Genomic DNA, 17,525 nt, shown 5'->3' with positions numbered 1-17,525 from the left:
CTGCTTATATTACCTATGTGTTCTGGTATGCTCTCCACATTTTCCATTAGAGCCATAAGCATATTAACCATAGTTGTTTTAAATTCTCAGTCTGATAATGCCAACATCTCTGCCACATTTGAGTCCTATTTGAATTCTTTTTCTGTCTCCTCAAACTGTATTTTTGGTTACTTAATATGTCTTGCAGTTATTTTCTTGAAAGCCAGACATGATATATGGGTAGGTGAAATTGAGGCAAATATGCTGTTAGCATGAGGTTTTATGCATATCCAACTAGGGATTTGGCTATTTCCTTTTCTTGAAGCTATAATTTCATCAGAGGCTAAAATTTCATCTGGTGTCCGTGTATTTACCTCCCCTGTTGACTTTGGGTTTCTCTGGAGGCTTCTTAAATAAGATTGGAGATATGCCCTTCTTTCTGCTGTATTCATTCCTCTACCACTCTGCCGGAGCTCTACTGATGTGGTGGTAAGGTGTTGGCAGGAGGAGGTAAAGTGTTCTGTACTCCTGTGACTAGGTCTCAGCCTTTAGTGACCTGTTGGGCTATGACTTTCTCAAGTGCTTTTCAGGGCTGACCTCCTCCTCCCCTCACCATCCTTAGTGGAAACAGGAAGACTAAAGGAGGAGATGGGTATTTCTCTCCCCTGAGTTTGACAAAACAGTTTTTTTTCCCCCTTGAGGGCATGTCTTGTTAAGAAGCCCAGAGTGCTCTGACACATTTTTAAATGGCAACGTTTCCTCTCCCCCTGCCTGAAGCAGAGGGGGACTTTTTTCCTCTCTTTACTTTAAGAACAAGATAGGTCTCCTGGAGGTAAAATTTATAAAAGCCTAGTGGCCTGCTTGAGACAGCCCTCTCCCACATGACTTTTACCTCAGAGTTATCCTCACTGAGCCTCCAGCAATTTCTTGATTATAGGTTAGGTTTCCGTACACTCCTACTGATTCCCTCAAAATTCCCACACTTCAGTGTTGCTAAGTTGTAATTTCCTATATCCACCTGCCCCATTTTGGGGAAAGCAATTTGTCCTGTAAACCTCAGTTCTCTGGTAGATCCAAGAAGAGTTGTTGATTTTTCAGTTTATTTAATTTTTGTCTGGTTATGTGGATGGGAGTGACAACTTCCAAATTCTGTACATAATGGACCAGAAACAGGAAATATGTACTTATTTTTACATCTATAGAATACACAGTACCTAGCACAAATGATTTTTGAACAAATGACTGAAAGCATGGATTACTGAATGAATGCCATATCCAACAGAATTACATGGAAATAAGAAAGAAATAATTAATTAGAACCGATTTACACATCACTCCTTGTCTTCTAGTCTCTGGCCTTATCAACATTTGTGGGCAGTGAGTTCTAGCCTGACCTACAGCTCTGCATTGTTTCGGCTACTTGATTTTAATGGGTATAATTTTATCATTTAAATTACCAGATTAACTTACATATTTATATATTAATTTATATATTTATCACTTATCAGATTAATTTATATTATATATATATGTATATATTACCAATTCGTATATATTATCATCTAGTGCCAGATCATACTTAATAGGTAAGGAGAAAAATATTGCCATTTGTAACATCTTGAACAATGTGAAGCTATCATTAGATAGCTTAGAGAACCATATAGAACAATAGAAGCTATCATTAAATATTGCAGGATTAATTTTACGCACAATTCATTCAGTATGGAGTTGTCATAATATGCTGAAATATTATGTCAAGAAGCTAGAACGTAAGCTGAAAAAACTAAAAAAATAGGCTAGGAAAAGTAAACCTATAGATCTGCAAATGCGAAAAGCATATACATGGTAAAGAACCAAGACTGTGCTGTATGGTTTTTCATGATATCTGACATCTGAAATACGTCAAAGTGAAGTTGCTGAATTGTGTTCAGAAAGTAAAAGCCCCATAGGTGTTGTGGTTCCAAGGATCTAACACTAGGAGCAAATTACTATTTTTTTTTCTCACTGACAAGTCTCAGCCTGAGTTTAAATCAAATGACAGAAAGTTGTATTTAACTACAAATTCATACAATCATAATTTCAGAGATAAAAGATTTATTATTAAAAAAAGATTTGGGGTACCTGGGTGGCTCAGTCAGTTGAGCATTTGATTCTTGATTTCGGCTCAGGTCATGGTCTCAGTACCATGAGTATCTAGCCCTAAGTCAGGCTCCACGCTCAGCAGGAAGTCAGCTTGAGATCTTCTCTCTCTCCCTCTCCCTCTGCCCCTCCCCCCACTCTCTCTCTCTTAAATAAATAAAATAATTTTTAAAAAGAATTTATTAGAGGTCCTCCAGGGTAGCCACCATTCGATGAAATTATCCCTCAAATAATATTCTTTTTTTTTTAAGATTTTATTTATTTGACAGAGGGAGAGACACAGTGAGAGAGGGAACACAAGCAGGGGGAGTGGGAGAGGGAGAAGCAGGCTTCCCACTGAACAGGGAGCCTGGTGCGTGGCTTGATCCCAGGACGCCGGGATCATGACCTGAGCCGAAGGCAGACACTTAATGACTGAGCCACCCAGGGGCCCCTCAAATAATATTCTTGAGAAATGAGCCTCTAGCTTCTCTAGGAAAGTACACCTTGTGCAATATGCCTCAATCTACTTTACTGAGCACTTACACTATATTCTAGGCCCTGGGTTAAGATGTTCACATATTTTTTCATTAATTGTCATGATAACTCTCTGAGGAATAGAGTGTTGGTTCTAGTTTACTAAGAAAAAAAAACGTATTGGCCTACAGAGGAAGGAAGGAAGGAAGGAAGGAAGGAAGGGAGGGAGGGAGGGAGGGAGGGAGGAGAGAGGGGGAGGGAGGGAGGATATGCAATATAGCAGACAAGGCAGACCAATTGCCAAGGGGAGGGCAGCTGATATTAATCCAGAAAACTTCTGCTAGAGAAGTAAAACTGGAAAAGTGGAGGATGGGACTTGAAATAAGAAAACCAGTTAAAGTTTACAAAAGAGCAGACAAGGCAACATATCCCTTAGCCTACTCTGGCAGAAAATTGAGGCTTGCTCTATGGAGATACTGAACCAGGTAGGATTTAGTCTCAGGAACATCTGATACAGCTTAGGGCTAAGCTATAAAACCATTTAAATAAGGAGATTAAATGAAAATTTGCATACAAGTGAGATTTCAAATTTCTTTCCTGCCCACGACTTTCAAAAACTTCATAAATATTGACACTTGGAGGCCACTCAGTGAAAAGAAAAAAAAAATTACTACCCTATCACACTGTACTGAAGGTTGCCATCTGCCAAACTCAACCCATACAAATAAATTTTCCAATCAAATTTTTGGTCCCTCAGTTATAAATAGGAATGTCAGGTAAATAGCCAAGCATTACAAAATATTTGAGGAATGCCTCTAGCATGTGAACTGTGGATCAAATGTGTACTTGTTTGCTTTCTCTCTCACTCTGTCTCTATTTCCCCACACACATATACACACACACAATATGAAATAAGGTTCATATTGGAAAGATAGAATTGTGCAAATCTCCCAGAATGCTGACATAAGCACTAAGGCACTGAAAAAAGTAAGAAAAATAAGGAATTTGGAAGATTCATTCTGGAATTCTAATATCCAAACAAGAGAATTTTGAAAGAGAAGAAAGACAGCAGATGAGGAAATGATCCAATATACTATTAAAAAATTTCCAAAACAAATGACATGACTTTCCTAATCGAAATATTCCATGGAATGGCCTGCACAGCAATTGAAAAGAGACTCATATCAAAGTCACTGTAGGATGTTATCATATTAGGAGTCTTTGGAACAGTGTGAATGGTCCTAATTCCCAGACTGCACATGTGGCATTCCCTCTGCCTGGAATATTCTCCCTCAGATAAATCAATGGCTCCTGTATCTTCTAAGTTTTGCTTATTCTCGTCTTTTCTTTAAGGTCTTCACTAAAACCCCTAATTAAAATTCTATTTGCCCAGAGCACTCCCTACACACTACACTCTTTTATTTTCCTCCATAGCACACAGGTCTATCCAGGGCTCTATATATTTTATTATTTCTATCTCCCTTTCCAAGTTTTCCTGCACCCACTTTGATGTTAGCTCCACAAGGGTGGAGATGATTGGATGGTTTCCTACTCCCAGGATGTGGAACAGGGTCTGGTCCATAGCTGGCAGTAGATAAATGTTTGTTGTGTGAAGAAATGATGAAGAGACATGTCTAAAAGTTTTCAGAAAGAAAGGATTAGAACTGAAAATGACATATCACTTTTCAACAGCAACATTAAAAGCTGAAGCCTGGTTGAAAAGTAAATCAAGTATGAGAGTAGAATAAACACATTTACATTTACTGATAGACACGGGCCCCCAAATTTTCACCTCGTGTGTATAGGAAGCTTGTGGAGACTAGGTTCCACCGAAAGGAGGAAATAAGATATGGGAAGTCATGAGATAAAGGAAATGAGAAATACAGTCTTGGAAAGAAGCAAAAGCAGTCACAGGATGTTGATAAAAAGCACAGTAGCTGTGCAGCAGGAACGGAGTGCAATCTACCTGGACTGGAGCCGAAAGACCGAGGACTCTACCACGCATTTCTCTAAAATAAGAGGGGGAAAAAAAATCAAAATAGAACTGATCTATTGTCCCATGTATCTGATGTTTTTTTATTAAGACTTTGTCATTATATATGGTAAATAGTTCAGAGATAAATTAGTAATAGGCAGTGATACAAAACTGAGCAAATATAAAACTTAGGCAATTTCTAACTCCAGGAGAAAAGAGCTGTACAAGAAAGAAAACATAATCATAAAGTAATCATAGTACCTATGAAGCTCTGATAAAAAAAACAATTTACAAGTCACAGTGATATAAATTCTGGGTATTGACTTAACGCAATAAAATATAAATCTTTATGGACTGACAAGATATAAGTGAAAATGTATGAAGGCAGAATAATATGTATAATACAATCACATTTTATGTTTACATTTTATACAAAAGTTTATGATTTGATGTAAATATTTAGAGACTTATCTAAAAAGATAGGGACCAAATTGTTACTATGTACTTTTATTCATTGTTCTCTACTTCTGTATTCTTTAATTTTCATGTTTTTTTGTTTGTTTGGGTTTTTTTCATTTATTTATTTTAGAGGGAGAAAGAGAGTGGGTGGGGGAAGGACGGAGAGAGAGGGAGAAAGAATCTTAAGTAGACTCCATGCTGAGCGTGGAACCCAAGATGGGGCTTGATCTCATGACCCTGAGATCACAGCCTGAGCCAAAACCAAGAGTCAGACACTTGACCTATAGCACCACCTAGACGCCTGTCTTTAATTTTTGATATAAACAAGTATTCAGGGGGACCTGGGTGGCTCAAATGGTTAAGCTCCGGCCTTTGTCTCAGGTCATGATCTCAGGGTCTTGGGATTGAGTCCTCTTTCAGCCTTCCTGCTCAGTAGGGAGTCGCTCCTTCCTCTCCCTTTGCCCCTCCCCCCTGCTCGTGCTCTCTCTCAAATAAATAAGTAAAATCTTAAAAAAAATTTTTTTAAATAAACAAGCATTCATGCATTCCTTTTAATAATTAAATTTTGTGTAAAATATAGATCCAAAACACAATTCAATTTTTACATCGTAGTTCCACTTTATTTGTGTCATAATTTAGTCATTATGTTTTTTTCATTGTATGTTTAGAATGCTTCCAGTATTTTTCTGTTTTAAACATCCTTATACATAAATCTTGAAATTCATTTGATTATTTTTCTAGAATACATGCCAGATGGAATTGTTGATAGAAAATTCCCATTTTAAAGCTTTTGATAAATAATCCAAACTGAACATCAAAAGACTGAAACACTTTATATCCTCACAAGGATTGTTTGACAGTGTTTATTTTCTCACATCTTGTCAACATTGGGTAGTAACATTCTTTTATCATATTTGACAACCTTAAAAAAAAAACTCTCCAAGTCTGTATTTAGTTGATTATCAGTGATGTAGACCATGTGTTCATGTGTTTCAAGCCACTGACAATCTTTTGAATGCACCCATTCTCACACTTTCTCTCCTTGTCACTGCTGTAATGGTTTTGATCATCTCTTGTGGGCTCTTAGCCTCATATCTGATTACAGAGCCAAGCTCTCTCCGTCTGTACCACCCCTTAAACTGCTTCTAGATTTATTTTTCTAAATCACAAATCTGATCATGTCATTTGCTTGCTTAGAAGCCCTTGAAGACTAGTAATTTTCTACAAAATAAAGTCTAAAATTCTTAAAAGGGCACACCACATCAGCATTTATGAGCTAGATATTTTCTAAATTATAAAAAGGGGTTTTTATGACAACTTTTCTTCAGTAATTACAAAGAACCTGGGATTGGGGTCCCATCTTGTTTACTACAACATTCAACTTTCTCTACTTAAGAAGTGATTAGGGAATGACATCACCAAGATGGCAATTAAAATTGTTCCTGATTTTACTCCCCTTCACAAGAAGAACAATTAGTAACTATTTAAAAGCAAGATACCACAAAGAGAATCATAGAAAATGGGAGTGAGGATGAAGCACACCCCACAACTCAGTGACCAAGACAGACCACATTAGAAGGGGAAGAGAAGCAGCTACTCCTTGACCATATTGCCCCTCCCCCAGGCCAGGGAAGCACCACGTGGAGAGATCTCCCCTAAGCTTCTGGTTCCTGGGTGGGGGGTGGGGGGTGGGGAAGAACCTGGGGGAGGGGCAACCAGCACCCACAGCATTGTTGGTCACTTGTGAGAGCCCCAACTCTGATCTGGCCCTGCAGGTACTGCAGGAGAATCTGTGGGCTCAGCTACTGGGAATGTGGGAGGGCTTGCCACAATGAGCACATAAATCTTGGCGGACCCAGTTGAAATGCCCAAGTAGTAACACAAACCAGAGGCTTTGCTCATTAGCAGAACCAGATCAGTAGTGTACTCTGGCCAGGGAACTCTTTGGGGTGCAGGTCTGCCTGATTTGGATCCTAAAAATGAGGAGTTTTGCTGGCCCTAGAGCCTGGTTTGCCCAATCCAGGCTGGGAGCTGAGTTTTAGCCCCACTGGTCTGGAGAATGTCTCCAGGCTCCATCTGACCACAGGGGCTGGCCACAACTTCCCAAAGTTGTGTGGCCCAGTGATGCTTGAGCAGAGAGGTGAGTGGACAGAATGGATTACCCCCAGATCAAACCCAGTACGGGGCATACAGGCAGGGGGATTAATTCATAACAAAGGCTGAGGATACCCCCAGCTCCTCCCAGTGGGAAAGCTTGTTCAAGAAATTTAGAGTTGCCTGAAGCAACCCCTTCCCTGCCCGCCCAGACAAGGGAGCTGAGACACAATTCTACCACTAGAAGAGAACAGGAGTGAGGCTCTTTCACATGGGTTTTGGCAATGATTTCTTTGATATGACACTGAAAACACAAGCAGCAAAATAAAAAAATAAACAAGTGGGACTAAATGAAACTAAAGTACTTCTGCAAAGCAAAAGAAACCATCAACAAAGTGAAAAGATAACCTATGGAATGGGAAAAAATATTTGCAAACCATATATCTGATAAAAGGTTAATATCCAAAATATATAAAGAACTGATACAACTCAATAGTGAAAGAACCCAAATAACTCAATTTAAAAATGGGCCAAGGACCTGAATAGACCTTTTTCAAAAGAACATACACAAAAGACCAACAGTACAAAATAAAGATATTCAACATCCCTAGACATTAGGGAAATGCTGATTAAAACCACAATGAGATACCATCTTATGCCTGTTAAAATGTCCATCATCAAAAAGACAAGAGTTAACAAATGCTGGTGTGGATGTGGAGAAAGGCGAACTTTTGTGCACAGTTGGTGGAATTGTAAATTGTTACAGCCACTAAGGAAAACAGTGTGGAGGATCCTTAAAAAGTTAAAAATAAAACTACCATATGATCCAGCAATTCCAGTTCTGGAACGATATATTCAAAAAATACAAAAACACAAACTCAAAAGATAACTGCACCCCCATGTTCACAGAAGCATTACTTATAATAGCCAAGACATGGATACAACTTAAATATCCATGGACATCATACAATGGAATATTATTCTGCCACAAAAAAATGAAAAAATCCTACCATTTGTGATGTGGATGAAACTTGAAGGTATTATACTAAATGAAATAAGTCAGAAAAGACAAATATTGTATGATCTCACTTACGTTAAAACTCAAAAAAAAAAAAAAACTCATAGAAAAAGAGATCAGGGTTGTGGTTACCAGTTGTGGAGCAGGGGGAGAGGGGATTGTAGGAAGATTGTCAAAAGGCACAAAAGTCCAGTTATAAGATAAACACTAGAGATGTAATGTATATGATAAGTGCAGCTAACAGGGCTATACAATACATAGAAAAGTTAAGAGAGTAAATCCTAGAAGTTCTCATCATAAAGCAAATTTTTTTTTCTCTTGTAATCATTTCACAATAGAGGTAAATCAAACCATCATGCTATACACCTTAAATTGACACATTAATATATGTCAATTATTTCTCAATAAGACTGGGAAAAAAAGGAAGCAATCAATGGTTGATGAATGTACTGATGTAGGTCAGAGTAGCATGGCAATTGTAGAACCTTATTCGGCCACTCATTCTTTTTAAAAAAATATTTATAAAGTCATTACTTTGTGCCAAACACAGCTCTACATTTGAGAGAGACAGGGATTTGCGGCCAATAGAACCAACAGTACCCTGCTCCTCTCTTTATGGAACTAATAGTAGGGAAGAGGGGACAGGGTGAAAAAAAAAAAAAAGAACCTGTTTTTACAGAGTAATAAGCAATGGTGTGCTGATATACTGACACTCTGGAAAAATCAAACAAAACCCAACAAGCCCTGTTTGCAGTGCCTGTGGATTCCCCACCACATACCATGGCTGATTTCTTAAACCAAGCTACCGATTGTTTAAGAACCAGCTCACAGAATTCTTATATATTGAACAAGTGGCTCTGGAGAGCCAGCATAGGTCGAGTCCAACCACCACTGAGTGCTGACAGGGTACTAAGATTTGGAGAACTGACAACTGTCTACATGAGGTAGAAGGCGAAGGAGAGATCCCTCAGAGCACGTGACACAAATGCAAAGAACCAGGAAGTTGAAGGTCAAATGGAAGAACATTGCAGAGAGATACATGCCAAATGTTTTAAGGCAGGAAAGTACTTGGCACACCTGAGATACAGAAAGAGCCAGAATATAGATTTTTAATTTATTTTTCCGTCAGGAGACAACCTTAAGATTGAAAAGCCTCTTAGCCAGGGTGAGAGCAGTATTTTAGCAAAGCCGAATGATGAGTTGGAAGCTAAGATCAGCTTTGGGTCTTCTGTACTTTTTTTGCTGATGGAGGTTCCAATTGCTGCTGGCTGACTCCAGGGGGTGGAGGATGGGGGAGGTAAGCAATATATATAGACCAGAAAGTTGGGTTTATAGAATGCAAAATATAGAGATAAGTAGTATTTTATTTTACCAACAAATATGTTTCTGAGAGTTTCCTTTCTAGATATTTGAGTTTATATTTCTTCAATCTTGCTGACCCTACAAATTAACCAGACCTTGAAGTTTTGTGGCTACATTAAGAGGACTAGTAACTTAAACATACTGTGCTGAAATATATTATTAGGCTAATTTGGGCAGTATTTGGAGAAAATATAAATCATACTGTAGGAACAAAGCAAGGCGTAACTGGACTGAATTTCTTTAGCAGTTTTGGGTCTTTTCCTCTTGGAGACAAGATGGCGAAAATGATTCTGTTCTGTTCTTTTATCCTGCGCAGGTAGAGTTGGGGAGAATCCAAAACAATATTTTAAGAATGAATCAGCTGGAGTTCAAATTCAGGCTTGACAAGTGAACAGCTCCTCCTGAGTGAAAATAAATCCAATTGTGAAGCAAAGGAAGATTAGGAGGATTAAATGTCACATGTGGAGGATCTAAAAGTGGATTTGTTTTTTATTATTGAAGATATTTTTATGGCTTATTTGTATGGGGATCAGGCTCCTTTGTTTTTTCTAAATTGAGATGAGCCAGGATGCCTCTGGGGCAGGAGAGATTTTTGCTGCATGTGAGGATGTGTGGTTTTCATTTCAGTATTATGCACTTGCAGTTCACCATCTTGAGAAAGGAATTATGACTTGTGGATAGTCTCACAAGGAATTAGTTGTTATTAACATGTTAGTTATATTAATAGTTACACTGCTGTCTTCATCCAAGTGACTATAATTTGTATATACATTCAAATTGCTTTAGTGGTAATGCTCAACATTTATACGGAATTATAAGAAGTTCAAAGCAATAGCTAACATAACTTGAGTTATTTCCAAAAACGTGAGTTATATGAGAGTTGGGTTGTCAAAGCTTTTAGAAATTAATTCTTCCCCTTGTTGAATAAATATAAAAAAATCAGCTTTTTTACTGTTAAGCTATCCTTTTCTATCAATAATACCTAAGAAAAATATCTTAATTTTTGATCAAATTATAGAAAAATAATGTTAAATGCCAAATGGAACTAATTTAAAGCTATGAATCTCAGACTATTTTACTTTATTCTTTAAAGTTACGTATTGACTTACTTCTCTAGAATTACAATATATCTCTGCATAATATAATCCTTGTAATAAAATAACACATGATACTGCTATTTAGATACAAGATAATATAAAAGCTTTAGAAATCACTTACTGAACTGAAGGATCCTAAATAATTATAAGAATTCAGTTTCCTTTGCTTCCAGCTCTATGCTATTCTATTAATGAACAACAGACTTAATTTCATGTGAATTTAGATTCACTTCAAAGTATACCAAAAAGACCATCTTGTTGGAAGTTTAACAGAAGAGGCCAGATATTTTGTCTGAATCCACATGGAAAATAAAATTATAGAAGCTATTCATATTACTCAGGCCAAAAAATGCTCTCAGCCAAATCCTCACCACTATCATTATAATCATCATCACAATCAAGAAGAGCCCTTACTGAAGCAAGAACCAAATAGACATATTTAGCTTTGGGATTTGAAAAAAAAAAAAAGACATGCATGTTTTACTTTAGTGCATACTTCTTTTTTCTGTACATAAAACTCAGTTTCATTTAAAATTCAAGCTATTGTCAAAATTTTGGGCTAAAAGAAATCTTTAGATAAAAGTATTTCAACATTACCCAAGAAAGCAGTTTTCCAAGGTCTACAGCAACTTTAATTATTCCATTGTTTTCCAAAGCAGGCAGCTTGGACAAAATTCTGCACAATGTTAATAAGTTTTGATCAAAGAGAATTTGGAAAATGCTGTTAAATCCGCTTACCATGAGATTTCAGCTCTTTGAATATCCAGATATAAGTTGTCAATCTATTCATTAAATACACAGGAGCATATGTTGAAATACAGCCACGAGATGGGAGGGCATCCCAGGCAGAGGGAAGATTATGAGCCAAGATGAGCAGGTGGGAAAGCATAAGGCATCTTTTGAGAAACTGTAGGGAAATTCTGGAGTTGCAGGAGATAAATCTGGAAATGGAAGCAAGAGCCAGACTGTGGACATTTTGAATTGACAGACTAAGTAGTTCAGACTTTTGAAAAAGTCAGTCATCACCCATTGAATGTGATAGTTTGAGAAGATTAATTTGGCTATAAATGGATAGCCTGGTTTGGAGGAGGGAAAATAATGGAGGTGGGGAGTCCAGTTCAAAGGTCCTAGCAGATTCAAGAGTGAGATTAAATATGAATGGTGAAAAGAGATTCCAAAATGAAAAATGAGAGCAAGATCTATTGCAAAAGAAGAATGAGAGAAACGAGAAACAGTTTCAAAGATTTTTAAAGAGCTCTTCAGGATAGTGATGGTGACTTTGGTGGCCATAATGAGTCTTTGGCAGTTTCTCTGTGTTCCACTCATGCTTTATAACTGCCACATGTCCTGAGAGAGGTTTCTATCATATAGGACCTACCATCCTTGACTACATGGTTAATTTCTTTTCATTCTTTAAAAATCCCAGCTCACTTGTCATCTCTTCTTTCTTAAATCAGTTTTATAGGTTTTCTTGGTATCTTAGGTATACAGTTTCTAGAACACTTAAACCAATGTATTTTAAAGATAGGTTGACATGTCTGTCTCCCCAGTTAGAATGCAGGCTCCCTGAAGTTAGAGACCAAATGGGTCCATTTTTCACAACTAGCACAATAGTACATAGCTGAAACTCAATCACTGGTGAAGGAACATACCAAGGAGGGTTAGAATGCTGGTAAACCTACAGGAAAAAAAAACAAAAACAAAAAACAGAAATAGATGCACAGATGAAATAAAAGGATTGAGGAAAGGTGGTTTTTTCCAACACGTTGGAAAGTCAGTGGAAATAAGACTGGAGAAACTAATAAGGGAAATGATCAGGCAGAATTTCAGAGTACAAGGGAGGCTGTGGCATGCAGACAAGGTGTGGAGAATTCATCCCCTTTATAGTCCAAACACTTTCAACAGTTTTGAAAAGATGCCCTGTGCTCTTCTATTTCCTCGCCTTAGATTCTTGTGTTTCCACAGTCAAGGACGCCATCCCATCTTTAGCCTCCATTTCAACATCTCCTCATGCGTGTTTAAAGTACAGATCAATGTAGCTATCCCATGAGAACCTTCTCTGGTTACTTATATACTGTATGTATATATACTGGGAATTTATATATATGTGGCCTAAAGACCACCTACATAAAATCCTCTGGGAGTGATTCTTATAGGGAATTTCTCTTTATAGACATATATCATCTAATAAATGACAAATGGATGATAGAATCATTTTACAACTCCAAATGAAGTAAGGGATTTAAACAAATGATCATCTATGGCTACAAAAAACATTAGTGGAAAAATGTAAGTGATGTACTTAATGATGGATGGTTCAAACTGGTAGCATCCAAACCCATTTCTTAAACTTACAGTCATAAAAATAGAGACAACTAAACATCATATGCCTCTTTATGGAAGGATACAAAATGCCTTGTGATATATTTTTGCCAAGAAAAAGATGAACTGGAATTTGTTCAGATCTCTATACGTAACAATCAGTTTAAAAGAAATACAGAAGACACAGAAAATGAAAAAAGACAGCACTGGGTTGCATTCAGCAAAACCCTGAATATGTCCAGTTTTCTCAGCAAATAAATTGCAAGAAATCAAATGTAAAAAGGAACTGGAAAACCTATAGTTTAAATATATATTAAAAGAATCTTAAAGACGTGTCAACCAAAAGTGTGGATGTTTTTGGATCCTGATTTCAAAAAACCCGAATTTAAAAATCATTTATGAGACAACTAAAGAAAAAAGATCACCAACTGTTATTAAGATACTACTGTTACTTTTTAGGTATGACAGAGGCTATGTTGTGTAAGCACCATTCTCCATCGTGAAACACTTTCAGACGAAATAACATGATGCCTGGAATTTGCTTCAAAATAATACACGGTGGCAGCGGGTGGGGCGGCGAGGGGTGGGGGTCGAAAGGAAAGGAGATCGAAGCTGGAGCTGGATGGTAGCCACGTAGTTCAGTTTTAAATATGCTTGGAAAGTTCCATTTTGTATCATTTTAAAATGCAAGTTCTTGGGCCCCCTCAGAACTACTGAATTACAATACTGGAAGGAAAGTCTGGGAATCTGTGTTATTCAGTTCCAAAGTGATTATGATGCACACTAAGATTTGGGAATCACAGTCCTAAAACAGTTTATTCCAGGTCCTTCCTCTTGTCCAAGAAATATGGCCAATTATCGATACATGCTACATCTTTAAAGATAGAAACCGATTCCTTGCATCTCTCAAGGCCAAGGATTTTGGATGCACTCAGAAAATACTGGCAACGTTAGTCAAGATATTTATTGTTGTTTACTCTGAATAAATATTTTAGGTCTAGATTATACAAGACTTACCCACACGTTCCAAGATATCAGGTCCGTTTGGCATCAGGAGTGTGTACCTCCTCACAGCTGTCAGCAATAATCCTCTGGCCAAGTGGGATTTCTTTCTTAGGGGTATTTAACACTCCCAATTCCTAAATGGCCAATATCTCCATACCTCATGCAACAAGGATAAAATCTAACAGAATAAGAATAACAGCCTCCTCTCTCCCAGAGAGTTGGAAATAGAGAATATTAGCAGCCATGTATAGACTATCTAAACCGATAATGTATACATATGACCTCTTAAGAAAAAGAAATGAAGCATTTCTATCTGAATTACCTCTCAACTTAGCCTCCCTGAATTTTTGTTTGTTTGTTCATTTGCAATGGTTCATCTAGTAAGTTAACCATTTTGACTCTCTTAAGAGGGTATTCTTTATGTTTTCCCACAGTCCTAGGATTCCCTAAACCTCAGAAGTTTTGAAAGAACACTATAATCAATTCTGTCCAGTGTTCTGGTTCTGCCACTGACTAGTTAGGTGGTTTTAAATGTGACACTTTTTTACTGGGTTCTGGTTTCCCCATATGTAAAATTCTCAAATAAATATCAGTCTACTTTTAGATCATCTTTAAATTCACCTACAGGTTTACAATACTTCTAGAAAAAAAATATTTCACCTAACACTTAAACAGAAAACAAACTTTGAAGAAAAATAAATAAATAAAACGGTTTCACCTCAGTATCTTAGATGACAATAAATAAGGCCGAATGCATACATTCTATTCTGAAGGTATAAATCTAGGAATGAAAAGGATTTCCCACACTTCGGCTTACCTGCTTATGAGCGTGATCGTAAGAATTAATATGATTGTCAAACTCCTGGTGCTTGTGATACTGCTTGTCACATAATTCACAGTAAAAGTTTGCCTTTACATCTTCCAGGGCCTTTGCTGTGGACTTCTCCTTTTCTGGAAAATCCTTTAAAGAAGGCAAAAATGTTGGTTATATTTCTCTCTAATAGCATAACTAGATCTCATGTTAATCAAGTTGTTATTTAATTTTACTGTGACTTAAAGAATATGGTGAGACTCATCAGTTTTTGGAAATTCATGGCACTCTGGAAATAACTTTCAGCTCAGCCTTATTCCTAACTTATCAACCAACACATAATGAACTCTCTCAAAGAAGCCCACAACTGGGGCGCCTGCATGGCTCAGCTGGTTAAGCGGCTGACTCTTGGTTTGGGCTCAGGTCATGATCTCCTGGGTCATGGGATGGAGCCCTGTGTTGGGCTCCCCGCTCAGAGAGAGTCTGCTTGAAAATTTCCTCCTTCTGGAAAAATGAAGGGTGCGGGGGAATCGGAGGGGGAATTGAACCATGAGAGACTATGGACTCTGAGAAACAAACAGAGAGCTCTAGAGGGGAGGGGCGTGGGGGGATGGGTTAGCCCAGTGATGGGTATTAAAGAGGACATGTACTGCATGGAGCACTGGGTGTTATATGCAAACAATGAATCATGGAACACTACATCAAAAACTAATGATGTAATGTATGGCGACTAACATAACATAATAAAATAAAATTAAAAAAAAAATTCCTCCTTCTGCCATTCCCCCAACTTGCATGCTTTCGCTCTCTCTCAAACAAATGAATAAATCTTAAAAAAAAAAAAAAAAAAAAAAAAGAAAAAAAAAAAAAAGCCCACAACTGCAGTCTGGTCATTCTCTTCCCATCCATTTTCAGGTTGTGGTTCTGCTGACTCAGCACCATTTCCTCTGACAATCCAATGACAGATCTCAAACACAAGCTGCCACTATGTCTGTGGAGCACCCATTAGTGCGAGGTCTCTTTACTATAATATTTAAGGGAGACATTGATTGCATTGTCTTACATCCTTCATCTACTGCTTCATGTATTTTAGCCTCACTGAAATTGTCAGTATTGGGACTTGCTATTCTCAGCACACGATGCCTATTCCCACCTGGTTAAATCGGTGAGCTCCTACTCCCTTCCTAACACCCAGCTCTTTGTCCCCTCTGGAACGCTTTCCCATGACTTTACCAGGAGGACAAAGCCTCCATTTTGTTGCTTGTTACCAAACACATCTACGACCATTCATAAACTTTTCTTCTTCTTATATTACCCCATATATTTTTGTGTTTCACCCAATGCCATCTTCAGCCAAGTGATCTGTCTACTCCATACAGTCTCCATGGGTGATCTTCCTTCACACTACAGCTAGGGTCTTATTTATCCATCAGCTCTGACTCCAGGATAAGCTTCTTCTACAGGCATTGGTTTATGCTAGATGCTGTCAATGGGTTTACCACATATTTTTCAAACAATTTTGACTATGCTCTCTCTCAAACAGTTTTGGTCACATGGTTCCTCTGCTTAAACTCCTCCCAAGCAGGGAAGAATAAAGTCAGAGGTATTATAATAGCATTGTATGGTGGCAGATGGCAGCTATACTCGTGGTGAGCATATATAGAGAGAGATGTTGAATCACTATGTTGTACACCTGACACTAACGTCACTTTGGGTGTCAATTATACTTCACTTAAAAAAATAATATAATCCTCCTGATTTCTCTCAATGCCTATAGAATAATAGTGATGAATACTCACTGAGCATAAACTATGTGCCAGGTATTAAGCTAAGTATGTGATGAATTCTCTCATTTATTCCTCACACTAACCCTATAAAAATAAGTTCTTTTTTAATCTACATCTTACAAATATATTAATCCTCACTTAGAATCACACACTCATGGTCACTGAGTTAGCAAGTAGAGGGGGGAATTTGAATTCAAATACCCTATGCCTAACTCCCTTGTTAATAAACAGTTGTGCTTTAGCATCTCCCTTAGGGCCAGTCCTCTTAATGCACCATACAAACTCCTTCCTACCTCATCAGTGTCATATTGTATCAATCCATGCTCCCATATTACCCTCTTTAATTCTATCATCAGACATGTCACATGATATTAAATGATCTGTTTTCAGGTCATTCGAAGGCAGGAACTGTTTTATTCATTTTTGCATCCACAAAAATATGCCAAACATATTGTCTAGCACAGAGTTACCTATTTAATATGTATTACAAAAATTAATGAATAATAGTAGCTCACAGGTTTATGCCTCCGTCACTCTGCAAGTTTTCCATTATCCCCATGACTAAATAAAAGAATGACTGGCACATGGATGATATCAAGTAAATATGCATAAAAAAATGAATGGACAAAATAAAGGATGGATTTTAGTTCTGTTTCTCTAAAATGACTAACCCTCTATAGAAAGAAATCAGGCGATAAACCTAAATCTCAGGGCCGTTGCTGACCAGATAAGAAAGCAAGCACAGGGAAGAGAAGCAGATTATCACAGGGTTGGGGTGAAGAGATGGTGCAATTAATTTGGACATGGAAACAGAATGATTCAAGCCCAAATATAAGTGGCTAACACACATGGCACGAAGGCAGGAAGGACATGAGTACCATTCACAAACAACAAAACTAGACCAAACATCTACAATGCCTATCTAAGAGAGTGAAAGCAGGAATTTGGTTATATTATCAGCTGATGGGGCATATAAAAACTACTGACAGGATGTAACCAGTAATGAGAATGTGGACCTCAA

General features: G+C 37.6%; 1 protein-coding gene across 1 annotated transcript in view; it reads right to left on the bottom strand.

Annotated features, from left to right (window-relative positions):
- Positions 1 to 17,525, bottom strand: part of ZNF804B (zinc finger protein 804B) — a 547,749-nt gene that overhangs the window by 93,112 nt on the left and 437,112 nt on the right. Inside the window, exon 2 of the mRNA XM_025873258.1 lies at positions 14,724 to 14,867. Coding sequence (XP_025729043.1) covers positions 14,724 to 14,867 — 144 coding nt within the window. The remainder of the gene's footprint in view (positions 1 to 14,723; positions 14,868 to 17,525) is intronic.

This window comes from Callorhinus ursinus, unplaced genomic scaffold (assembly GCF_003265705.2).
Source record: "Callorhinus ursinus isolate GAN/ISIS: 27379988/994484 unplaced genomic scaffold, GSC_fseal_2.0 scaffold12, whole genome shotgun sequence".
Lineage (NCBI taxonomy): Eukaryota > Metazoa > Chordata > Mammalia > Carnivora > Otariidae > Callorhinus > Callorhinus ursinus.
Note: the sequence above shows the minus strand (reverse complement) of the source record. Positions and strands in the feature narration are given on the sequence as shown.